The sequence below is a fragment of the Pelodiscus sinensis genome, chromosome 4 (assembly GCF_049634645.1).
Source record: "Pelodiscus sinensis isolate JC-2024 chromosome 4, ASM4963464v1, whole genome shotgun sequence".
NCBI lineage: Eukaryota > Metazoa > Chordata > Testudines > Trionychidae > Pelodiscus > Pelodiscus sinensis.
This window is the reverse complement of record NC_134714.1, coordinates 125,548,234-125,574,113: the sequence shown is the minus strand read 5'-3', so window position 1 is coordinate 125,574,113 and position 25,880 is coordinate 125,548,234. Positions and strand designations below refer to the sequence as shown.

At 51.2% G+C, this 25,880-nt stretch overlaps 2 protein-coding genes across 7 annotated transcripts in view; one reads left to right on the top strand and one right to left on the bottom strand.

The window, feature by feature from the left end:
* Positions 1–1,461: 1,461 nt before the first annotated feature.
* Positions 1,462–6,409, bottom strand: SDHAF2 (succinate dehydrogenase complex assembly factor 2). Its single transcript, XM_075928447.1, has 4 exons — positions 6,274–6,409; positions 5,993–6,192; positions 3,202–3,311; positions 1,462–1,783 (listed from the first exon to the last, which is right to left on the bottom strand). Exons 1-4 carry the CDS (start codon positions 6,292–6,294, stop codon positions 1,653–1,655), a joined length of 462 nt encoding a protein of 153 aa, XP_075784562.1. The 5' UTR covers positions 6,295–6,409; the 3' UTR covers positions 1,462–1,652.
* Positions 6,301–25,880, top strand: part of CPSF7 (cleavage and polyadenylation specific factor 7) — a 28,175-nt gene continuing 8,595 nt past the window's right edge. For 4 of the 6 annotated variants that reach the window (XM_075928441.1, XM_075928439.1, XM_075928438.1 and 1 more), the window contains exons 1-9: positions 6,301–6,425; positions 6,761–6,864; positions 20,612–20,830; positions 21,684–21,787; positions 22,279–22,424; positions 24,304–24,709; positions 24,992–25,188; positions 25,264–25,432; positions 25,612–25,785. In XM_075928441.1, coding sequence (XP_075784556.1) covers positions 6,335–6,425; positions 6,761–6,864; positions 20,612–20,830; positions 21,684–21,787; positions 22,279–22,424; positions 24,304–24,709; positions 24,992–25,188; positions 25,264–25,432; positions 25,612–25,780 — 1,605 coding nt within the window. In that variant the 5' untranslated portion in view covers positions 6,301–6,334 and the 3' untranslated portion in view covers positions 25,781–25,785. Of the gene's footprint in view, positions 6,482–6,760; positions 6,865–20,611; positions 20,831–21,683; positions 21,788–22,278; positions 22,425–24,303; positions 24,710–24,991; positions 25,189–25,263; positions 25,433–25,611; positions 25,786–25,880 lie in introns of all 6 variants that reach the window. The other 2 variants (XM_075928442.1, XM_075928443.1) reach the window with 2 other exon arrangements.

Sequence of the window (25,880 nt, the reverse complement as noted above, 5' to 3'; positions counted from 1 at the left end):
AAGGAGAGCATGGGTTCCATTCCTCTACATCTCTCCATGGGGGCATGGCTCCTCATCCCCAGTACCTTGAGGAGACAGGACCCCCTCACACCTCCACTCGTGCACCCAGTGGCTCAGTTCTTGCGGTGTCTCCCTTAGGCCTGCTGCTGGGTCAGGGCTTCAGACTGGGGCATTGTCACTGCCCCCCTCTCCCTGCTGGCCAAGCAAGCAACTGTAGCTACAGCCTGGGCTGGATGTACAGTGGCATCTGATGAAACCTGCCCAGCCTACACCCCATTATTGTGAGCTGTCCTAAGTCCACTTCCATCTCCCTCCCTACTGGCAAAAACACAGCACTGGGCTAATTTCACAATTTCCATAGGGTGCGTCTACACAGCACCCGAAACTCAAAATAACATGTAATTTGCATAGCTTATTTCGAGTCTGTTTCAAAATAGCTTATTTATTTCATCATTTGCTGCTGCCTACCCAGTGCCAAATTTTGAAATCAAGTGCTATTTCAAGCCATCCCTTACTCCTCGTAGGATGAGGTTTACAGGGATAGCGAAATAGTGCATCCACTATATTTCGAAATAGCTACCCGTCTTTTGAACGCGTCCGCTATTTTGGGATTCCTCTGGTATCCTGAAATAACTTTGCTGTGTAGATATACCCATACAGTCCCTGAAACCATGATTCAACAGGGCCTTACTGATAACACAGGAGACACAATAGCCAGGCTATCCTGGGACAGCAGTTCAAGTAGCTGAGATCTACTGGTTACAAGGTGTTGGCTCCTCCTCCTTTCCAGCTGATACACAGCAAGTTAAACTCATCAAACCCCTCCTAGGCTCTTTCCCACACCAGCCATTACCTTAAGGACACAATCTGAGCACCAGCGGGGGGGAAGAGGCCAAGAAACTCTCTCTCTATGGGACAGGAAATGCCCATTTTGTTCTGTCCTTGCACAACAGGACCTGGCACAGAACTGCGACCCTTAGACACTTCTGCCCCACCCACCCAAAATCACCTACACTCTTGGAAAGTGCTCAGTTAAGCAAACCGTTTTCAGCCTATGGGATCGGTTGCATATTTTGGTCGCTAACCTCACACAGGATTGAGGTGGGATCTGTTGCTACTGTCATGGCATGGCACTGCTGCTCCCCTCCTGGAGTCTGGAGAAGAGGGAGCAGTGGATACTCTTTCGGCCGGGTGGGTCTGTTTTCTCTCTTTACACTGATTTTCCCCATTGGAGGGTCCTGGACACAAGGATTTACAAGGAATGGTTAACGGAGAGGCTGCAGCCATCAGAGAGGCCACACAGGTGAACAAGAGGAATTTCACAATGAGACAAAGCACATTGTCATGATGTGATCATCTTCTATTTCTCTTGCACCAAGATGCGAGAGAAGCTATATACATAAAATGCCACTGTCTGGGGTGAACTGCTGCACCTGCACAACAATGGGACAAATCCACATATACATTCCCACTGTCAGGGACAGTGTTTGCAACTTTAATTGGTGGGGGTTGGAAATCGGGGGAGAAGCAGGCACCCGGCGGAGGATTCCAGGAGCCAGGGCAGCAGCACTGCAGTTTGCCAAATAGGTCGAGACACCTCAGCCTCTGCTGCCAGGGGTGAGAAGAGGATCCCAGAGCTGACTGGAGGTGCCTCAGTGTTGGGGCTCAAAGAGATACTCCAGGTCCGGCTGCCGCAGTCTCTGCTCCTTGTTCTTGTTCTTGGTGAACTCTCTCAGCATCACCATGACATCATTCTCAAACACCTCCGGAGTGGGCTTAGCTTCTTTAGGGAGAAAAGACACAGGATGAGATGCAGCACCCCCACCCCCACTTTTCAGTCATCAGCTTTGCATCTTTATGCTTGGTGCAGCCTATCAGGAGTCACAGTGAAGCCAGTCTCATACCCTTCTAACACTGCAGTGCCTCTTTCAAGCCTGCTTCACCAAACACCATGGGATCTCAGGTCAGAGCAGCTAACCACTTCTCCTAGCGACACCCATCTCAGATGGCAGCCACTTACTGCAGGGTTTTACTTCTCCTGTTGTACTGGGGAATTCCTTCCTGCCCCCATCTTATGATCATCTTGTACTTTAAAGCATGAAGATTGGAAGCCATGGGCATTTTCTGAGCAAGAATCACTGTGGCTGCCATTTTGATCCACGCTGGGTGTGGAGTTTAGATCAACTGAGATACATTCATCACCCCAGAAAGCTTCCTGCTCCATCCCATCATAGGAGTCACGGCCCAGCTATACCACCACCTAGCTCTTGTAGATTACAAAGGTTAATATCCTCATCCCTATTTTATAGATTGGGAACATGAGGTACAGGGAGAGGAAAAGACTTGTCCAAGGTCACCTAGCAGAATTGTGGCAGACTTTGGAACAGAGCCCCAGTCCACTGCTCTATCTTCTAGGCCAGGGGTGAGCCAAGCTGCTGTACCTGGCCCCCAGCTGCCTCGCCAGCACCCTTACTACAGAACAGGAGCAGCTGCTTTAAAGAGCAGGCAGCTAATTGCTCTACAAGCTGTGCAGGGAGGAGGAAGCTTCCAACACTGTCCCCGCCCCTAACAAAATCCCCCAGCTCCCATTGGCCAGTTTTTGGCTAATAGGAGCCAAAAAATTTTGCTGAAAACTGGGCAGCTGTCCTTACTCCCCCTCCCAGGCTGGTGCAGACACACGTAGAGCAGCTCACGCAGCACACAGGTAGGGAGTCTGCAGGGCTGCTGGCTGGGAGACGCCTAGGTAAGCGCCCCCCAGCCAGTGGCTGCCTCTGGCACCCCTCACTTCCCACAACTACGTGCCCCAGGCCATCACCTAAACCCCCTGTATCCCCTTTCCCCACCTCCTTCAGGTCACAACTCTCTCCCAGTCCCTGCACACACACTCCCCTTCCACTCCTCCCCCAGGCCAGAATCCTCTGCTGCACCCTAAACCTCTGCCCCAGATTATAATCCCTTCCTTCACCCAAACTCCCTCTCAGACCCCACACTCCCTCCTGCAATCTAGTCCTCTATCCCAAGCTCCCTTCTATTCTCCACCTGCTGTCCCAGACACCGTGCCCCGTTCACAGAAGTGCAGTCCTTGACTACTTTCCAAAATCTCAAAGTGGCGCACCCCTCCCCCCTCATTAAAATGTATTGCCCGCCTCTGCTCTAGGCCATGCTGCCTCCTGTGAAGCGTGCCCTGTTGCAAGACAGTACCTGTTGCCCAGTAGTAAATGTCCCAGTCATTGGTGGGCTCGTTGATAAGGCGATCATAGAGGTTCAACTGCTGTTCAGTCATGCTGTTCAGATTCTCCTTTGCAAAGAGGCTAAATGAGGCAAGAGAGAAGACACAAAGCATTAGAAACATAGGAAGTGCCATGCTCACAGCCTGGGTCTGTCCAGCACAGCATCCTGTACTAAACTGGCCAGGGCCAGGAGCAGGCAGATAATCTACCCTTAAGCCAATCTCTAGTTATTAAAGTTCTGTTTGACCCTGTAGCTGAAAAGTTTAATAGTCCTGCCAACATCTATTATAAATAACAACTCTGGACATTCTAATTGCGCATGGAAATGTCCAGATGCTTTGGAAACTTACCATGTTCCTGGCCTCACCAACTTCTCATGGTAGGGAGTTCCACAGGCTAAATAGGCAATGTGTGAAAAAAGGATTCCCTTTTATCAGCTCTGAACTTCCCATCATTCCATGTAATTGACTGTCCCCCTTTGTTTGTTAGGAGACAGAGAGAACAGAAGCTCCCAACCAGGACTTTGTCAAGCTGGGACTTAAACACCTCTAGGGATGGAGACTCCACTGCTTCCCTAGGTAACCCATTCCAGTGCTTCACCACCCTTCTAGTGAAATAGTTTTTCCTAATATCCAACCTGGACCTTTCCCACCACAACTTGAGACCATTGCTCCTTGTTCCGCCATCTGTCACTACTGAGAACAGCCTTTCTCCAGTCTTTTTGGAACCTCCCTTCAGGAAGTTGAAGGCTGCTATCAAATCCCCCCTCACTCTTCTCTTCTGCAGACTAAACAAACCCAACTCCCTCAGCCTCTCCTTGTAGGTCATATGCTCCAGCCCCCTAATCATTTTGGTTGCCCTCCACTGGACCCTCTCCAATGCATCCACAATCCTTCCTGTAATTGAGGGCCCAGAACTGGATACAGTACTCCAGATGTGGCCTCACCAGAGCCGAATAAAGGGGAATAATGACATCTCTGGATCTGCTGGCAATGCTCCTCTTAATGCAATCTAATATGCCATTAGCCTTCTTGGCTACAAGGGCACACTCTTGACTCATATCCAGCTTCTCATCCACTGTTTGTCGACCCCCTCAAAGAACTCTAGCTTACCGGTCTGTAATTGCCAAGATCATCTCTAGAGCCCTTTTTAAATATTGGCATCACGTTAGCTATCTTCCAGTCATTAGATACAGACGCTGATTTAAAGGATAGGTTACAAATCACAGTTAATAGTTCCACAATTTCACATTTGAGTTCTTTCAGAACTCTTGGGTGAATGCCATCTGGTCCCAGTGACTTGTTACTGTTAAGTTCATCAATTTGTTCCAAAACCTCCTCTAATGACTCCTCAGTCTGGGACAATTCCTCAGATTTGTCACCTGAAAAGAATGGCTCAGGTTTGGGAATCTTTCCAATATCCTCAGCTGTGAAGACTGAAGCCATTTAGCTTCTCCGCTATGACTTTATCATCTTTGAGCGCTCCTTCAGCATCTCGATCATCCAAGAGCCCCACTGGTTGTTTAGCAGGCTTCCTGCTTCTGATGTACTTAAACATTTTGCTATTACGTTTTGAGTTTTTGGCTTGCTGTTCTTCAAATTCCTTTTTGGCTTTTCTTATTATGTTTTTACACTTAATTTGACAAAGTTTATGCTCCTTTCTATTTTCCTCACTAGGATCTGACTTCTACTTTATAAAAAATGTCTTATCTGTCACTGCTTCTTTTACTTGGTTGTTAAGCAAGGTGGCACTTTTTTTGGTTCTCCTACTGTGTTTTTTAAAACAGCTGAGGCTGCACTACTGATTTATGGGATGGCACCGGAGTATTTTATCAGCACTGAATTTCACTTGCCACTATGCTGCCCATTCCCTTAACAGGGCTTGGTCTTGCAAAGGTGCCACACAGCCCCCTGCAGCTTGACTAATGTTAGTAACTTCATGTCATCTGTACATTGTGACTCACACCTCACTGCCATCTCCAGATCACTAAGAACAGCTACACTGGATCAGTATCCTGTACTCCAACAGCAGCCAGTGCCAGGTGCCCCAGAGGGAATAAATCATTAAGTGATCCCTCCCCTGTCACCTATTCCCAGGCTCTGGCAAACAGAGGCTAGAGACACCATTCCTGCCAGTCCTGGCTAATATTCCTCATGAATTTATTTAGCTCTTTTTTGAAGTGTCACCGAACCTAAAGGCAACCTTGGTTCCCCACTGTGGGGAATGGAGCAGCCCAGTAGAGGCAAGCAAAGCCGGGAGAGCTGCTGGGGAGGAGGAGACTCTCATGCCCCTCTTCCCTCAAGTAGGTGTAAGGCCGGCTGACTGAACCAAACCTGGGTCTTCTGGAGCTTAGTACACAAGCGACCACAGCTTGAGCTAAAAGCCAGCTGGCTCTCAGGTGAAGCTGTAGAACAGGGGCGGGGAACCTTTTTGGGGTCAGGGGCTGCTGACCTACAGAAAGTCAGTTGGGTGCTGCATAGAAGTGAAAAGCCAAACCAAAAAAAAACCAAGCCCGGAACCCTCACTGACGTGGCCCCCGACTGAGAAGGAGAAAGACCCTCCCCGCATCAGAGCCTAGTAGGACCCAGGCTTGCAGACTGTGTGTGCTGCAGCTCCCCAGTGCTAGGAGGGGAGCCCTGAGCCTGGGGGGCCGGATCCAGGCCCACGAGCCTGAGGTTTCTCCTGCTGCGTGTACAGCAGACCCACGCCCCGCCTGCGGGGGTCTGTGCGGGGGACGCGGCGGGAGCCCCGGGGGCGCTTACCTGAGCAGCAGGCAGTTCTCCAGCATGCCCCGCTTGCGGCTCTCGTAGAGGAGCCGGGCCCGCTTGCGCGGCAGGGGCTCGCCGGGGCGCGGCTGCCAGGGCGGCAGGGGGAGCGCCCGCAGGTCGGCGCGCGAGTCGGCCGGGGAGTCCCCGCGGTAGCCGCGCCGGGCGGGGAGCAGCCGCCGGGACAGAGCCAGGAGCTGCCGAGAGAGGGGGGCGCGTCACGGGCCGGGCCTCGCTTCGCCTCCTCCCCCAGCCCCGCCACCGCCCGCCCCGCTTACCCGAGTCCCTGCCGCCGCCATCTCCGCTGCCTGCGCCCGGCCGCGCTACCTCGGCCTCTCTATGGTCCCTCCCTCCGGTCCCGGCGGGGCGGGCCGGAAGGGGCGTGGCCTGGCGGCGGAAGGGGCGTGGTCTAGCGGCGCAGGCTGTGGCGGTGAGCGGTTCGCGCGCTTCGGGCCTGCTCGGAACGCTGCCCCCCCTCCCCGCGCGGTAACGGCCTGGCCGAGGGGGGGAGGGGTTCCTGGGGGCTCGATGCAGCGGGGATCGGGCCCGCAGAGGAGGGGGGGCGGCGGCGGCAGGACCCCCCCCCCCGCCAGGCCTGGAGGAGCCGGGCCTGGCCCCTGCTCGTTGTGGGGGGAGGGGCAGGACGGGGGGGGCCCAGGCGGGGGGAGGGGGCGAGTGAGGCGTTCCGGCGGAGGGCTGGGGGGGGGTCAATCGAGGCCGGGCGCACATGGCCGGCCCGTGTGACTGAGCCGCTTCTCCCCGCAGTGCACCTCCTGCCTCCCTCCCTGCGCCCCCGGGCTCCCGCCGCTGCCAAGATGTCCGAGGGGGTGGATCTGATCGATATCTACGCCGACGAAGAGTTCAACCAGGTGAGCGGCGGGGAGAGCCCCACCCGGGGGGGGGGGGGGGCTGGGAGCCGAGGGGGGGGGGAGCTGTTTGTAAAAGCCCCCCCCCCCTGTGAAGGATACTCCGCTCCCGAGAGGGCGAGGCTGGGAAGAGGGCAGCAAGGGGGCACCGATGGGCTTGTACGTCTCCGGTGGCCAAGGCACGTGATGGGGTGTGTGCGCCAGCCCAGGAGCATTGAGGTGCTGAAGGGTGGTGCTACAATTCCCCACAGTCCCTGTGAAGCCTGGAAGGAGCGGGTGAGGTGGCCAAGTTGTGATCTAGGTCCCTGGATGGAATCTGTAGGGGACACTTTTTTGCAGCTGGAGTTCGTGCTCGGTTGGTTTGCAGTCTGTGGGCAATAGGGAGAAAGAAGCGGGCAGCTGCCTGTTGGGCTGAAGCATTCCTTAAGCCAGGGACATCCGTGGAGTTGGCGAAGAGGGAAGTGGTGGATACAACAGATTGAGAACCTAACCATCTTCTTTTACAAAACTTGAGGGTAGGAGGCAGGAAATGAAACCACAAAAGAGCTGTGTGGGGCATCCACTAGAGGTTTTCTGGGACTGTAGGCGCATGCACACAAAAGCGTATCCTGGATTTGCAGTGAGAAAATGATTGAGAGTATAACAGCGAAGCTAGGGAGCGGTACATTGAATTAAATGTAATAAAGAGCATGAATGCAGTGGCCCAAATCTGTTAGGTTTTAGAGAAGCAAATATTGGAGAGTTAAGAAATCTGGACAGGTGGGTATAATGGAAGCAAGTTCAGCTCCTTGAAGATGAAAATGCTAAGGAAGTGATATGTCTGAGATCATGGAAGAAGCTTAGATATTCTTAGACAGAAAACGGCAATCAGTCTTGATTATTTTCCAGGAACAAAATGCTAAGAACAAGAGACTGCCAGTGTGGTCTCACAAAGGGTTGAACAAAAATTTGAAGGCAGTAAACCTCTGTTCTGAAAAGATGGGAAGTTACAAAATAAGATTATGCCAGAAGTTAAACCTTTAGTTAAAAGTTAACAGTGCTGAATAGAGTTTTAGTTGTGTCATGGATGTTAAGAGAAACGTGAGAAGCTTTTGTAGCTATCCTGGGAGAAATAGTAGTGTTAGACTGGAAGCAGGCGCATTAAATGAGTATGAAATTGAGGCTAGTTTTAAATGGCTGAGGTCTTAAACTTTCTCCCATCTTACCATAATGCTATGCAGTTTTTTAAAGGTATTTTTGTTCTATGTGACCTTCAATAGCCAAGCTTTATCTTGCACTGAAAGCAGTTTTAACTTTAAAAGAAATATTTCCTGTTGTTTGGAAGCCTCTTGGAACTTTCTGATAGACTGAAAGCATCCTAGAGTATAGCATGGTTATCCAAGGTGTACTGGATGGATGATGATATAATGATGGACAAGAATTACTTTAAGGGATGTGGCCATTGAAAAAGTTCAGCATAGAAATATATTTAATTCAGTTTTCTTGCAGTTAACCTCTAACAAGTAATATCAGGTAGCTTTGGACTAGGGTTGTGAACATATAACAGTGTAAATGGTTAACTGATAAGCCTAGGCTTACACGTTAACATTGGCGATTACACACAGGTCCCACCCTAGTCCTGGGGAACTGACTGTCATCCTCCACTGCTGCCTTGGATACAGCCGGCTCCTGGTGCACACTGGCTCCCAGGGAGCCGCTGTGAGTGCATGTAACTGCTACGTCAGGGCTACTCAACTTTGGAAGCCCCCTGGGGCGACGATATTCACAGCACAAGCTGAAGGCCAACACTTAAATGCAAATATATATGCAAATAGCTTCCTTTACCCTGACGGGTATGAATACAAAGGTTAAGGCAAGACTACACAACACGCAGGCCCCGTTTAAGTCAGTTCTGCTGATGTTAATAAAATGCAATATTTACCCGATTTCCACCCATATGACAGCACTTCTAATGAGCAATGACAGTCCAAGAATTTAACTACTAAAACGCATATCAACAGAAGATCGTTATATTGACTTGCCATTGTGGAGTGTGTTCCCAGTGGAGGCCATCTTCAAAGGATCCCACCCGTGGGGCACATGTTGAGCCCTGTGTGAACCCAAACCACACCGTGGGGCACCAACAAATGGTCTGCGGGCCACGTAGCCCTGTACTACGTTTTTCAGCAGTTACAGATTTACGCAGTTACCCACATAACATCCCTACTTTGGACAGTTGAGCAGAATGAGAACCTAGTAGTTACTCATGAAGAGTAGGTATGAGAGAATTTGGAAAATACAAACATAGGGGGTACGTCTACACTGGCCCCTTTTCCGAAAGGGGCATGCTAATTTTACAGGTCGTAATAGGGAAATCCGCGGGGGATTTAAATATCCCCCGCGGCATTTAAATAAAAATGTCCGCCGCTTTTTTCCGGCTTTTAGAAAAGCCGGAAAAGAGCGTCTACACTGGCCCCGATCCTCCGGAAAAAAGCCCTTTTCCGGAGGATCTCTTATTCCTACTTCAAAGGATTCCTACTTCAAAGTAGGAATAAGAGATCCTCCGGAAAAGGGCTTTTTTCCGGAGGATCGGGGCCAGTGTAGACGCTCTTTTCCGGCTTTTCTAAAAGCCGGAAAAAAGCGGCGGACATTTTTATTTAAATGCCGCGGGGGATATTTAAATCCCCCGCGGATTTCCCTATTACGACCTGTAAAATTAGCATGCCCCTTTCGGAAAAGGGGCCAATGTGGACGTAGCCAGGTAGATTAGTCCATCTGAATTACATGCATTCTAGTGTAATGGAAAATGACTAACAAATATATCGAGTCATTTCTGATTATTTTGAAAATTCCTGGAGAAAGAGATTGGAGAAAAATAAATGTGCTGCTGATTTTCAGAAAAGGGGAAAAGTGTTACCCTGGCAATTATTGTTTAGAAGATCTGTCAGTTCCTAATTAAAATAATATTCCATAAACCTCTCGAAGACTAGCAGAGATATGAGCAACGTAAGCATCATGGAATTATAAAGAAAAAAATCAAGCTCCTCATTTGATGCTTTTCTGTTTTGATTTTAAAGCACTTATTGTGCAACAGTAACTATCCAGATTGGTTTGGCTGTGAGTATTTTCATATGTCTTCAGAAGTGTCTGGAAAAGCACTGCCGAAGAATGGAAATAAAAGGCAATGAATTGAATTGGGAGGAAGATGTTTATTGGATGCAGAAAAAAAATCTGTGTTGGACATGTTCTTATACTGTTATTCAACAGTTTCAGTGATTGAAAGTAAACAGCATGATGAAAACATTCACAGATAAAACAATCTCCAACACACATGAACAGATGTAGTTTTTAAGTCCAGAAGTGAACATTGTGATCCATTAATCTAACTTTCTGCATAATAAAGGTTATAAAATGTTATTTTCAATGGGGATAAAAAACCTGGAAAGCAGCAATGCTAAGAGAGATGCTGTGGTGTGATTGTGGATAGTTTGCAGTAGGGACGTAAGAGTAACCGTTTAAACAGGTAACCGATAAGCTTGGTTACACAAATGGTTACACGCTGGCTCCAGGGGAGCCGACTGTCACCCTGTAGCGCGGAGCAGCGAGCAGGATCTGGTATGTCCAGCTTAATAGATGGCTCCTAATGCGCATTGGTTCCTAGGGAGCTGGCTGCTGATTCTGTATAAGAGTCTGCAGTGTGGGTTGGTAGCTGATTCCCTGGGAATGTGGCAGTGCACTGGCTGCTAGCCTCGTTCTTGGGGAGCCAGTGTGTAACCGCTAAAATTATTAATGGCCACACTGTTACAATAAATAATTGCTTTTTAATATCCCTAGCTTGCAGCAGTGCAGCTGTGTTGGTCCACGGATATTAGGTGAAACAGGGTGCGTCAGATGGTGTCTTTTATTGGACCAACTTCTGAAAGAGACGGGCATCACCACCAGAAGTTGATCCAATAGAAGACATTACTTCATCCACCTTGTCTCTCTATAGTAAGTTGGGGCCAGGTCCACCGACAAATAATGGAGGGGCTAAAGAGGGCAACTGCCCTGGGGCCTGGCAATTCAATAGTGCCCAGGGCTCCTGGCTACTTTCCATTGCTGGAGCCCCAAATGGTGCTGAAGGGTTGGTGGAGGGGCCTAGCCTCCCGTTGCCCTTTCCAGGACCTCAGAGGCCCCTTCCTACACACACCTGGCTCAGGAACCCAGCAATTTTGTCGGCCTCCCAGGTTGGGGTTTCTATATCCAGCTGTGTGTTGTACAGGCCGTCCTCGCTGTAAGTCCAAGATACGTTCCAAAAAACTTGGACTTATAGCAAAACAACTTAAAAGTGGGGAATATTTTTCCCCCAGCTGACTTCCGCTTAAGCAAATGGTGGGGAGTGTTTCACACGACTTATAGCGGGGAATGGGAGGACTTATAATGCATCAGTTCCTACAAATGTCAGCGACTTCCGTGTGGAATGGATGTATACCAGGGCAACTTATAGTGGGGACGCCTGGTATCTCAAGTCTGTGACAAAACATGCCTACTCCTGACTCCTGCAATGAGTGTTTCATCCTGTGGCAAAGTAAAAATCCTGTTGTCCACAAAATAATTCCAGAGCACAAGATTGCTTTTTAAAATTTAATTACACCAATTAATCAAAATACAACTAAGCAAGGGCTCAGTCCTGGGAAGGTTCAAGTAAAGACACATTTGTGGGGATTTTAGCTGCAGACAAAGCATTGCTGCCATACTTTCCAGGAAGGAATGGGCTGTAAAGTGTTCTTTGTCCTAGTGCAGTGGTCTCCAACCTTTTTAAGCACAAGATCACTTTTTGAATTTAAGTGCAATCCAAGATCTACCTCAACCTAAATACCCTTGCCACCACCTCCTTCATGCCCCTTCTCCGAGGCCCCACGTCTGCTCACTCCATCCTCCCTCCCTCCTTCCCCAAACCTCCCTCACTTTCACCAGGCAGGGAAAAAGGTTGGGGTGCAGGCTCTAGTTTTGGATTAAGGGATTTAGTGTGAGAGGGGCTCTGAGCTGAGCTTGGGGCAGGCAGTTGGAGAGCTGGAGTGGGTTCTAGGTGCAGGCTCTGGGAGTGTTTTTGGATGCAGGGGGACTGGGGCAGGGACTTAGGGTGCAGGAGGGGGGGTCATGAATGGGGTAGGGTTTCAGGATGTGGGCTCCAGCTGGGCACTGCTTACTACAGGTGGCTTCTGGGTGGTGGTGCAGTGGGGCTAAGATTCACCTCTGCCCTGGCACTGCACCACTCCCAAAAGCAGCTATAAAGTCCATCCCAAGTCCTGTTGTGCCCCCTCTCTGTTCTGTGGAGATAGGATACAGGGTGGGAGAAGGGGCACCTTGACATCAGCACCCCTCCTCTCCGTTCCCAGGGGTGGGGGAGGCAGCTCCAAGGCAAAGGGCAGGAGGTACATTGCAGCAGGGGGAGGGGCAGCTGAAGTACCAGCACTTGATAGCCTCTTGGCCAAACCAATCAGGATCACCTGTCAGAGGCTCCAAGATCTACCAGTAGATCCTGATCTACTGGTTGGTGACCACTGTCCTAGTGAATGAGATGACAAGGGCAGTCTTTTAGGGAAAGGCTCTGAAAAGCCAGCTCTTTTCAATATCAGGGTGAGATAAGATGGAAAAGTGAACAAACCTTGTGAAGATCTTTGATAACTTATAGCTGGAGCAGCAGCAAGTGGCGGAATTAAGGCTGCAGAATGGTTTCCATTCCAACCCCTATTTTTATGCATTTGTAACTTTCTGAAACTCATCTTTCAAGCTTGGTCTCTGCACAAAGATGACATTTTTGGGGATTGGGGGAAGTGCGGGGGGGGGGGGGGAGTTTAAACAAAAATAGCTGAGCAGTTTTTGAGACTGCATATTAAAATATTTCCCTGTTAAAATTTGTGCAACCTTTTTTTAAATCGCCTCTGCAATTGAAATTGCTGGAGGTGGAAAATGGAAATTTGGCTCGGAAATATTGCATTTGAAAAGGGCTTCTGCAAATTCATTTCACACAGTTTTAAAAGTATTGAGTAGTTCTGTGGCACCTTAGAAACTAATAAACACAGAATCATGAGCTTTTGTGGGTAAAATCCTCTTCCTTCAGATGAATTGGAGTGGAAATAACAGAAAACAAGATAAATATAACAGCAGAAGTACCTGTTAATTGTAGGACCCATGTTAATTAGGCTAATTTAGTGGGTTAGCTGTGTCCCATTCATAGCTTTGAATGCTACGTGTTGTGTGTCTCTGCTCTCTTTCCCAAGCTCGTGAAGTGCCAGACTGCTCACATGTGCATGCTCAACTCCCTTAGGAGAGTGTAGGCTGAGATTTCCAAACAGCATGGAGGTGCAGACATAGCGCATTGATTTTAATTGGAAGATGTAGCTGTGGCTGGTAGGAGCAGGAGCCAAAACAAGGACCTCTGGATGTTCAGATAACCAACTTCCTATATTTTGACTGGACTTGCAGATTGTCTGTTTGCTCCAACCCTCCCCTCCTTCATAAACTCTTCACTTCAGCTTCACTCAGTCTATACCTACCTCATCCCTCTTTGCCCTTCCTCCACTTTCTAATTTTCCATTTAGTTGATTGCCTACTAAACAAACCCACCTCTCCCCCTTCCCCCCCAAAATTGCAGTATTAATATGACATTTGCTGCCATCACACACTACAATCTGCTTGTGTGTTCTATCCCTTTCCCTCACTCTGTGTTTGTCTTATCTATTCAGACTGTAGGCTGCTCAAGGCAGTGACCATTTACTACGGCATGTGCGGCCACTGCACAGTGAGGCCCCACTCTTGTTTGACCCTGGGCACCACCGTAATGCACATGATTAATAATATATTAGCCCCTGGAATGTGTTGAAAATCTCAGGCATAGTGTAGCTCTTTCCTTAACCCCTGCACCTCTTGAAAAGTCTCTGTATGATGCAGTAAAGTCCAGTTTCTTCTCTTTTCCTTGCTGGAAACAGGCCACTATTTCTGGCTGAAATATAGTGTTAGGAGGAAGTCATGATCAGGGTAGGGAGGCAGATATGGAGATGGAGGGTTCAGAGGCCTGCCTTAGCCTTTCTGTACATCCTTAACTGGCATTTCCCAACTTTACGTTGCCTAACCTTGCAATGTTGGCATCCCCTTCTGTATGGAATGCAGTGAATCTTGCAGTTCTTTGCTACAGCCTTAGACATACCTGGCACAGGTTCAGGGCACCTGCAGCTGTATCGCCCTTTTACAGGACACCCAGGTTAATTTACAAAGAGCCGAGCCTTGTACTGTGATAACCCCAGCAAGCCTGACTGTCTAAAAAGACCAGCTGCTGTGGTCTGCTGCTTCTCTCAAAGATCTATGGCCAGTGTATTGACAGCAGTTACAAGTCACCATGCAACTCCTTCTAAGCAAGCACATTTATTCTTAAAAAGTGTTACGGAGAGAACCCAAAGACAACGAATAGTTCTGCAGTACCGTAGAGACTAGCAAAAAATGTAGATAGTATCATGATTTTTCGTGAGCACAATCCACTTCAAATGAACGGAGTAAGGAGTCCAGGGTACAAATAAATAGCGGGGATGGGAGGGAAAGAGAAGGGGAAAAAATATTGCCAGAGTGTCCGTGCTAAATGAGACTAATAGGGTGGGCTGTAAGTATTCGGTGCTTTGTTTTTTATGTCATTAGGATGTGGAATGTTGCGGCCCATCCAGGTCAGGTCTTCATTCAAACCTTGATTACAGGTGTCAAACTTGTAAATGAAACCAAGTTCTGTTAAAACAATAAGAAAACCGTATGGGACTGCTCAAAAGCTCCCACCTAGGACTGATCAATTTGAGTCCTTCAAAACCCACAACTATTCCCCTCCCTCACATCCCCCCATTATAAGTTCATCTGTCTTATGTCCAGAATCCCTGGCTGGGCAGATCAGCTGTTTCTTTATACAGCTCTGCCCTTTGATCTTGCTGTAATCAGCACACTTCCCTGGCACAGGCTCAAGGTGGCTCTTCAAGAGGCTGGGGTTTTGCATAAGTGGAGGGGGGAATTTGCATCAGGCTCTCCCTAGGGATTCCCCAGGAAATCCACTTCACAGCATTTGCCCCCAAAATTCATACATGCTTGGCAATTTTTCAGTATAGGTCTCTCATCTGTCACATCCATACCTCCTCCCCTGTTACAGTACGGGCACCCACAATAATTTATGAACTTAATACAAGGATTTTCCAAGAAATTGCCATATCTACCTCAACTCATTACTTTGACTGTCAGCTCTTTGGGACAGGGACTGTCTTTCTATGCTGAGTTTGCGCAGTGCCTTGGACAACGGGGTCTTGTCCAGGACTGGAACTACTAGCCACTACTGCAGTATGAATAAGGTAACAGTTTATAGCCAAGGCAGATCTAGGCTGTTAAGTTTTGTGGCTAAGAAACTTCCTAGTTAAGTGGCCTATCTCTTTGGTTCCATGCAAAAGGTGACCGTGTGGATTTTTTAAAAATGTCGTACCCAGACACTGCCATGATGATCAAAACACATTATATCTGACCTATCAGTCCTCCTCCTCAAAGGAAACCTGCACCACACCTGAAGATGAACTTGGAAGCTTAAATTCATAACTTTGCTGGTTACTGAAAATAGGGATGTAATAAAAGGTCAAGCAGTTACCCAGTAAACATTAGTCTTACTAGTGTGCTTACCTAGTAACCAGTTAACCAGGGGATAGGGCGCATGCCAGGACTGCAGCTGGTTGGAGCAGGATCCCAGGCTGGAACAGGACCCTGACTGGCTGGAGCAAGGTCCTCCCCTCCCTTTCACCCCCTTCCCCTGCAGTACGGCAAGACCCTGGCGGGCTGGAGCAGCCCCTCCACTTGTAAACTGGCTGGACCCCAGCTGCACAGTTAAACAATTACAATTATGTTGCTTAATAGGTTAACTACGTTAATGGATATTTACATCCCTAACTGAAATCATTGGCTCAATCAAGACACTGGATTTATGGCTTATTACAACAATCTAACCCACTAATTACTTCCCAGCTGCTTCCCCCTTTCCCCCTGCTCCCTTTCCTCCCTGTGACTGGAGGGGTGTTAACAAGCAACTTCACACTGAATAGTCCCTTGAAATACATGTTAACTACTTATGCTTCCAGCTCATCTGAGGAAGTGGGTTTTGCCCAGGTGCCACAGGAATACTTGTTGTTTTTGCAGTAACATAGCTACCCCGTGAGACTACTTATGCTTAGCAGTCTGCTCCACCTTGTATTTAGCTGTGATGCTCTAAGTTTCCCAGCCTGGAAGAAGAGCTCAGTAAAGCTTCAAAACTTGTGTGTATCTCAACAGAAGTAGAGCCAATAAGAGATTACCTCTCCCATCTTGTGTCTCTAATCCCCTGGGAGCCGTGTGGCTATAACAGTGCTGCATACAACACAAGTAGATCTAAGTAATGGTATACTGCACTTTGATGGCAATGGGAGCAAATACAAAATGCTACACTTGTATGTCTGAGATTGGAGAAGAGAATTGCCTGCCATATGCTACATGGGAGAGCTGACTTGCGGCCCTGGGCTTGCAGGGGTCTGAGCAGTGGCACAGAGATGACTTTGGGTGGTTTGACCTGCAGAGGTGGGTTTTTTCATTGAGCCCCTACTCTTTGGCATGCCTTTATAAAGGTCAGGGTTTCTGATTGCTTTTTTCCTTCAAGTTGCCAAGTTTGGGCTGGCTCCTGGCAGATGTTGGGAGCACAGTCAGGCTCCCTTCGCATTTCATGAACTGGGATGGGGCAGAACACATGAGCTGGGTTAAATTAAATTAACTGGGGGTGGCAGGGTTGGGTGGAAAAAAACAGCACCATTTATAGGCAGAAACTAAAGAGGAAAATCCATGGGGGGAGGGGGTATTCGAAGATGTGACCCTTAATTTCTGTTGATTAAGAATATAAGAATGGCCAAACTGGGTCAGTCCAAAGGTCCATCTAGCCCAGTGTCCTGTCTGCCAACAGTGGCCAATGCCAGGTGCCCCAGAGGGAATGAGCACAACAGGGAATCATCAAGCGATCCCACCCCTGTCAAATATTCCCAGCCTCTGACAATCAGAGGCTAGGGACACCATTCCTGCCCATCCTGGCTAATAGCCATTGATAGATCTAACCTCCAGGAATTTATCAAGTTCTTTTCTGATCTCTGTTCAAGTCCTGCCCTTCACAACATCCTCCGGCAAGCCGTTCCACAGGCTGAATGTGTGGAAAAGAAACTAGAGGATTGCAAGTGTTAGGCACCTAACACCATGTATATCTGTGAATATCTCCCCCTTTGTGAGTGAAAGCTAAAGAAAGGAAGCTAGGCTCTGCTTTGGGATGCTAGGTTCAGTCTTCCTCCTGCAATCACAAGGGTAGGTAGCCAAAAAGAAAAGGAACTTTGAGCCCTGTTTTACCAGGTATGCTATTGATTGGTTGGCTGGAGGGCACGTGGTTTGACTAGGGTGGGAGACACACACCACTGCACAGAACAGGGATTTCTGTGTTGGCTGGGGAGAAACCGCACTCTATGTGGATTCTACAACTGAGGAATCATAGCGCATGCGAGATTCTGGATATTGATTCAGCGATTCAAAGGCCAAAAGGGACCATTGTGGTGATCTAGCGCCTGACCTGATGAACAACAAAGGCCAGAAAACTTCCCCAAAATAATTCCTGGAGCTGAACTTGCAGGAAACCATGCAATCTTGACTTGAAAATTGTCAGTGATGGAGAGTTTACCACAACCCTTGTAAATAGTTCCAGTGGTTAATTATGCTGTTAAAAATCTGTGGTTTATTTCCAGTCTGAATTTATCTCCATTCAGCTTCCAGCCCATGGATCGTGTTCTGTCTTTTCCAGCTAGACTGAAGGGCCCATTATTAAATCTTTGTTCCCTGTGTCAATAGTCTTATCAGACACGGAGATTGACCAAACCAGTTTGCGGCAGCCAGGGGTCAGCATTCTCGTTGTGCGCCCCAGGGTTACCCGGCTGCTGATGATCCAGACAATGGACTGCATTCAAAGTCCTTTCTAGGGCTGAATCTCCGTTTCTTGCCAGTCGTCCTTCCTGATGTAGAGACGGGCTCAAGTTACCCCTTACCTAGCTCTTTGCTAAGCTCCTTGCGTCCATCCCTGGAAGGCAGATTTTCGAAACCCTGTAATGATTCTAGCGGCTCTTCTCTGAAGTCTCAGCAATGTATCAGTATCCTTGCTGAGCTGTGGGCACTGGGCCTGGGCACCACATCCCTGCAGGTACAGCCCATTACCACGTGGGGGCGGGGAGGGGTCCTCTCTGAACAACTCCAGTGGGGGATGCCAGCTACAGTGTTCAGTTCTGGGCACTTGGTTATCGCAAAACTGGCAATAAATATATTGGGGCTGAGGGGTCAGAATAGGGCAGGAACAACACCCAGGAATGGGGGGAGGGTTACAAAACCTTTGCAGCTTGGTTAAGTGATGGATGGGGAGGGGGGGGGCGCAGAACTGTTATCCAGAGCCATGTCTCCTTGCAAACTTAGTGTTGGTAGAAGGTCTAGCTCGGACAAATGGAAAGTGATCGAAGGAGGGTAAGTCTCCAGAAAGGTACCACTGTGGAGACATTCGTAGGAGTGGTGTTCCCTGGTGGGATGGGGGTTGCTCTCCCTGGACTGGTGCGGACACTAGAAAACAGCTCAGAGAACACTCCTGCACCTGATCCCAACACTCCCAGGATCGTAGAAAAGGGAAGGGACCTTAGGAAGGTACCTATTCCATTTCCTAAGGCATGTCCCTCCCACGCTTCCAGGGACCGGAGTCTAGAAATGATGCATCAAGTCTGCTCCTGCCCAACTGCACTTGTTGGCTGTGGTAGCCTTGATTTTATTGGGAGCAGCAGCAGGCCCTGAGATCCATGTAATAGCTTTAAATGGCTCCTTTCTCAAAGGAATTGTCTTCCTGATCTCATGCCCCTGGCCTGGCCTGGATTTACACTCACCCTGATATTGTCTGGGTACAAGAACAAGCATGCCCTTGATGAGTTAAGATAATTATCTTCAAGCATATGAAATGGCTGCTAATGCATAATTAACCTGTGGCCCTTGCTGCTGTGGGGTGTCAATAAAGTGAATCGCTTTCTAAGAGTTTTGAAAGGCCCATAGCATTTGTTGTAACAGTAACTGGGATAAAATGCTGAGCTACGGGCTCTGATGCTTTAAGGGTTATGAGCAGTAGAAGGAAATTGCCCCCCATTGATTGCACTGCTTCCTCAAAGGCCTCAGGCCACCTCAGGTTCAGGTCTCCTCTAAGTTGAGCCTGGCCAGCAGACTGCCGAGGAAAGCCCAGATGCTGCAGTAGGGGGCAGTCTTTCCTATGGGGGCTGAATCCGTGCCGCAGAAATTAGGGATCTCAACGTGTAGTCGACTATAAGATTAACCAATAAGCCTGTTTATTGGTTAATTTTATTGACTACATGCATTGCCCCCACCCACTGCCTCTGTGTCTGAGGCAGTGGGGGGGGAGTGGGAGCTGGTGCCGTGGAGAGCCAGGTTTTAATAGGTGCTGTTGCTGCCTCAGTTCATGCGAGTCGCCTCCTTCACCCCCCACACTGCTGCCTCTGTCAGAAAGAGCAGTGGAGGCAGAGGGCAGAGGAGCCTGCCATGGAGCAGCCTCTGTCCCCAGGGAACTTGGGTCCCTGCAGACCAAAGCTGCTGCCCTACTGCGCTGCTGCTTCTGTATCAAAGGCAGCAGCGTGGGGCAGCAAGCAGGAGCTGCTCTGTGCTGGGAACTGGTTTTTAAACCAGCTCGCCTTGTGGACAGGCTCCCACCTGTCCACCCCATGCTGCAGCCTCTAATACAGAGGCCACAGGGCAGGGTGGCTGGGGATTCCCCAGGAGTGGGGCTAGGAGTGCACTGGCCCCGCCCCTGGGGACCATCAAATAGCCATGTAACTGACAATATTTTGTGTGGTTACACAGTTATTCAAGTAATTACTTTCTAATATCCCTACCAGAAATATGGCCAGGCGTGCTGTTCCTCTGGGGTCAGGTATGAAACCTGTCCTGGCTGCTCATGGTCCGAAAAGGAGCATTTACCATTGTGCTCTAGCCAGATTCCAGTCTGCCTTTGGAAGTTCTCCCTCCTTTCATTTGGATACAGCATTTTTCACTTCCTGTCCTAAACTTTTGGCCTCTTTGTGACCCCAAGCGAGTCCCGTTTGCCCACTGACACAAACGCCACTCCCATGCGGCGCCAGAGCCCACGCAGCTGTGGGGATTGAGCTGTGCTCCGCTGTGCCACCTGCCTTGGCAGGTCTCTTTTCCACAGCGGAAAGAGTTAGGGTTAGGTGGGGGCAGTGAGGCAAATTCTTTCTTTGTCGTGAACTCTTTTGTCATCTGAAACGTATGGCAGGAGCTTTGCAGGTGTGTATGCGAGCTGGAGTCCTCTCCCCAGCCATTGACAGCCTAAATCAGATTTAGGATGAAGAAGACACAAAGATGCCGAGGAACCAGGAGGTCCCTGTTACGGGGTATTTCTCAGCCCCGTGGCATTTCTTCCCTTTGGCTTCTGAGAGTGAGTGTTCTGGTGAAACTCAGCCTGGACAGGAGAGAATGATCCCTCCCAGGGATTGTTCTGTGTTTGGTGTTGAATCTCTGGGGGAGCACGGGCTGCTTTCCAGCAGATGAGAGCCACTGGGCAGGGCCAACCTCTGGCCTGCTGGAGTCTCTCCCTTGAGAGACGTGCCCCTCTGGCTTCATGGGCTCGTCGCGGAAAGGCTGACCGATCGCTTGTGTGCCCTAGGACTCTGAATTCAGCAATGCCGACCAGATGGATCTGTACGACGACGTGCTAGCGGCGAGCTCGCAGCCAGCTGAAAGCTGCACCAGCAGCTCGGAGGCACAGTCTGAGATGCGCCAGGAGCAGTCAGCCAAGCCAAACAGCAAACCGCCCGCCATCCTGTACACCTACAGTGGGCTGCGCAACAAACGGGCAGCGGTGTACGTGGGCAGCTTTTCCTGGGTGAGTGGGGTCACTGGTGCCCACTGGGAGCACCTGGCTTAGTTGGACAGCCTTTGCTTCCTGGGGACAGACACAGGGAATTGCCGTCTGGGCTGCAGTCTTAGCTATCCAGTGAAGTGAAATCTAGCTTGGTTTGCACATGGCTGGGGAAACCCAGGTTCTGCAGAAAGGGGCATGGGGTGCTCTGTCAGCTCTGAACCATCCAGGGACTGCAAGTGCCAGTTACTGAGGGGTGGTAGAATAGAGACCTGGACCACCTGTGCTCAGTGGTGATCTCAAGGCATAGTCTGCATGGGGCGGGGGAGAGTGATGGCTTTGGGCCAGCTGGCGTGCTCTTGTGGCTGTGGGCTGGCTTAGCTGACATGAGGTGTGGGCTCTCTGAAGAACAGGGGTCCCCACCGCATGAGTCACTAATGCTAGTGGGACTAGTTGTCCCTGAGTGGGCCTGGGAACTGAACTCTGGGCCAACAGCTCCCGTGATCCTTCTTCCTCCAAGCGTGTTGGTTGGATTGGCACGTGGTGCTCAAACTCGGCTTGTACACAGAGCCCTTGAATCCCCACAGCTCTCCACTCTGCCTTTTCCCAGGACTTAAGACTCTTGTGTACAGCTGCCTCCTTGGGGATTGGTGTCTCCTAGACAGGGTTACGGGGCTGGTTGTATCCCCTCCCTGCTGAAAGCATTTGTGGCCTCAGAAACTGGAGCCTGTGCTAAAGATCCTAGGGGGAGATTGAGCGGGGGGGAGGGGGGCGCTCGGTGGAGGTGAATGATCGATCATGCTAGTCCTGGAACAGGGATATGCAGCCCAGAGATCTTGCCATTGGGCCTCAGCTGTTCTCTTCCACTTGTTCTCAGTGGACAACTGACCAGCAGCTGATCCAGATTATTCGCTCAGTTGGGGTCCGCGATGTGGTGGAGCTGAAATTCGCAGAGAACCGAGCCAATGGCCAATCCAAAGGGTGAGCGCTCTTGAGGGGATCCAGAGGGAGAATTCCCAGGGTCTTCCGGCGGTGGGCCACTCTAAATGTGAACGCTGTTGGAGGAGACCCGGCACCTTTTCTCATATGGTCCTGTCGCCAAAGGCGACCTGCCTGTTCCCTGTGGGCAGGGTGGCCAGAGGCCTAGCTGGGGAGGAGAAGGGGGGCTTTGCAAGGTGCCCATATGATGGAGCTAGTGTGTTGAAGTACAGGGGTGGGAGAGCTGATGGGAAGCAGGTAGGAATAGGAATGCCCGTGCCCCTGCAGTGGTGGGCTGGGTGGAGTTGCAGACAGACAACCACAGTGAGAGGTGAGGGTTGCTGCTCTCTATTCTGCCTGGATCGTGGGGAGAGGGGTACATTGAGGCACCCATGGCTGCTTTCGGGGTGATCCCCACAGACTGTGGTGGGGGGAGGAGGGTGGGCTTAGTTGTACTGGCCTGCCATCATCTGCTTGTCTCTGGCTCCCCACAGGTATGCAGAGGTGGTAGTGGCCTCCGAGAACTCAGTCCACAAGCTGCTGGACCTGCTGCCTGGCAAGATCCTCAATGGGGATAAAGTGGACGTGAAACTGGCCACGCGGCAGAACCTGTCGCAGTTTGAGGCACAGGCCCGGAAACGTAAGTGGGGCAGGCCCGCTGCCAGGGCGGGGAGGGGCACAGGGTGCATGAGGAAGGGGAGACTCCAGTTGGGCCTGGCGATCCAGAGCAGAACTCTAGCGGACTGAACCCACCAGAACCCTGGGGTGGGGGCTGATTTCCCAGGAGTCTCTGCGTGTTTTTCCTGTTGCTGCCGAGTCTGACCCGATCCTGACCCGAGTCTTTATGATCCCATTTTAGGTGCTCATAGACTGCGAAGATCCCTCGTAGCCTCCTCCTCCTCCTCCTCCTCTCCAAACTGAATGGGCTTAAGCTCTTCAGCCTATCATCATAGCTAAGACCCTCCATATCTATTAATAGCTCTTCTCTGGACCTTCTCCAGAATTTGTACATCCCTGCGGAGGTAAGGTGCCCAACACTGGACGCAGTACTCCAGCTGGGGCCTCACCATGGGCCTTGTACAATGGCCTTTTTCCTCAGTCTGATGGCCCGCCCCGGCCCCGCCCCAGCTAGGGGGCGCTGTGCAGCCGGAGGGGCCATCTTTCTAGGGAGACACATGACAAAACTGTGACCACTTGTGGTCGTTGTTGATCCTGTGGCACGTTCTGTGAGAGAAGTACTGCCCCTCAGCGCCCTGGACAAATTCCCACTGGGTGACTGTCCTTCAGCCCTCACATGCCCCCAGACAGCTGCAGTGGAACCCCAAATTCTCCATTGCCCACCATGAATTGCCCAAAAGAAGTGCAGTGCTCTGTCAGACTGTGCCACCTTCTGGCGTGGAGGGGGCGGCATGTCAGCGGCAGGTGAGAGGTTCCTCTCTTCTGTCCCTTACCACAGGGCTATTGTGAGACTGTTGGCTTTGTCTGCACTGGGGAACTGCCCTGGCTGTAGCTGTTGGGGTCGCTGTGCTTGCCCTGATGACGCTGACCAATATCTGGCATTCATGGACCTTCTACCTGGATAAAACCAGGCCAGCTCCTAGCAGTTCACCAGTGGCTGAGACAGGACTGCTCACCAGGGCAGGCAAGGCCCCAGGGAGTCTCCAGCCCTTTGATCCTGGGCTGAAAGAGGCTAGAGAAGGGAAAGTTTTCTTGGAATATGAATTTGCCTTGGCTTGTTCCCAGAACTCTTCAGACATAGCCTCAGGTCCTCTCCGTCCCCATGGCTGCGGATGAGCAACATCTCCGTGTCTCCTGCAGATCTAACCCCCTCAGGTTCCCTCGCTGTCAGCCTCTGGTTACTTGCCCTCCAGGGCAGGGTGGCCCTGGGAGCTTTGGATCCAGACCGTGTCTCTAAGTTTGTTCACATGATAATCTCATCAGCCCTTTCTGGATCCGCCCCCCTAGGGGATTACAGACTCTCTGGGTCAGGCTCACCTAAAGTATTGGCAGGATTTCACTCTCTCTGCCGCTGTGCAGGCCCAAACCAGCTGTATTAACCAGCTAACAGGCAAGCTCTGACTCGCGCAGTGTCCAGGGACCTCTTGACTGCGACCTCTTGCCAGTGGTTATGGCTTTTGGCTTCTGCCCAGGCAGCCAGTTTGCTTTGCAACTTCCATGCCCTGTGCTTGCCATGGAAGCTTTCCTGCTGTCTTGGTGGAGAGCTGTCACGCCCTTGCTGAGGCCTGTGGAAGTGGAGGCTACGTTTGGCTGGCTGGATCTTTCTCTCGGCACCTCAGGCTCCGCTGAAATCAGGCGTGTGACCGTGGGCGAGGGGTGTCCCGATCTCAGGGTGTGGAGGCTGATACAGAGCTGAGGGGGTGACATGTCCCACCCTCGGTCACTTGGTTGCACGTGTGGGGTTGGGAGGCCTGCCGCAGTTAGCTTTCGTCAGGTGGCTTTCCCCTGGGAGCGGTCGGCCCCATGCTCACAATCTGTTCCTCTTCTCTGCTGGCCGACAGGGGTGCCGCCGAGGGCTCACTCCCGGGACTCGTCGGATTCGATGGACGGCCGAGCCACGCCGACGGAGAACGCTGTGCCGTTCTCGCGTGCGGAGAAGCCCCCTTCCGTGCTGTCTTTCTTTAACCGCCCCCCTGCTGCCATGCCCCTCATGGCCCTGCCACCTCCCCCGATGCCTCCCCCACCGCCTCTCTCCTCGAGCTTTGGAGTGCCACCTCCCCCTCCGGGAATCCATTACCAGCATCTAATGCCCCCTCCTCCACGACTGCCCCCTCACCTGGCCGTGCCACCTCCAGGGGCTGTCCCACCCGCCCTGCACCTCAATCCTGCCTTCTTCCCCCCACCAAACGCAGCACTGGGCCCCCCGCCAGACACCTACAAGGCCTCCGCAGCATATAACCACAGCAGGTGAGAACAGCTCCAGCCTTTGCTGGACTGGGAAAGGACGGGCTGGGAGGATTGGGCCAAGAGGCCGTGGTACAGTTGTAACCATGTGCCAGCCAGATCTGGGCCTTCTGGGTCCCAAGAAGGCAAAAGGTACTGCTAAGGGGAGTCCTGCCAGCTGGGCAGTGGGCCTGGGGTACCTCCTATTCGGTGCCCTGGGGGAGCCTTGCCAGCTGGGCAGTGGGCCTGGGACACCCCCGCGTTGGTGCCTATGGGGAGCCCTGCTAGCTGGACTTTAATCCTTAGAACCTTCCTGGACACTCATCGGGGGCAGGAGCTCTCTCCCCGTGCCTGCCTGACGGGCACATGCTCTGTTCCGTTCAGTCGAGAGCTGGGCCCGCTGCCCGCCCCGGTGAGCGAAGCCGAGTTTGAGGAGATCATGGACAGGAACCGGGCGATTTCCAGCAGTGCCATTTCCAAAGCGGTGTCTGGGGCCAGCGCAGGTAAGAGCTGCTCCCTGCCCTGTCGCCCTCCATCCCCTCTCCGGGCCCTCCCCTCACCCTTCTCGTGTCCCGCAGGGGATTACAGTGACGCCATAGAGACCCTGCTCACGGCCATCGCCGTCATCAAACAGTCGCGCGTCGCCAACGACGAGCGGTGCCGTGTCCTCCTCTCCTCCCTCAAGGATTGTCTTCATGGGATCGAGGCCAAGTCCTACAGCATGGGCGCCAGCAGCAGCTCCTCCAGGTAAATCCTCGCCCCCCAGAGCAGGAGGGGGGAACTCCCTTCTCTCCTGTTGGGCCTCTGGTGAAGATGGGGAGTGGGGGCCCAGCTCACTGCCCTTTGGGGAGACTTTTGTGGGAGCAGCAGCCCCTTTGAAGGGAAGCCCGTCCAGGAGAGACTCAGCACCCAGCCTTGTCTTCCAGAAAAAGACACCGATCTCGGGAGAGGTCACCCAGTCGGTCCCGCGAGAGCAGCAGGAGGCACCGGGACCCGCTCCACAATGAGGATCGGCACGAGGACTATTTCCAAGAACGGAACCGGGATCATGAGAGACATCGGGACAGGGACAGAGAACGGGACCGGCACCACTGAGAAAGGTAAGCTGGCCCAGGGCCCTGGGTCTTCAACCCCTCTTGTGCTGCAGGGCCATCCACCTGCTTCCAGTGGGCGCCCCATTTCCCTAGAGGGACAT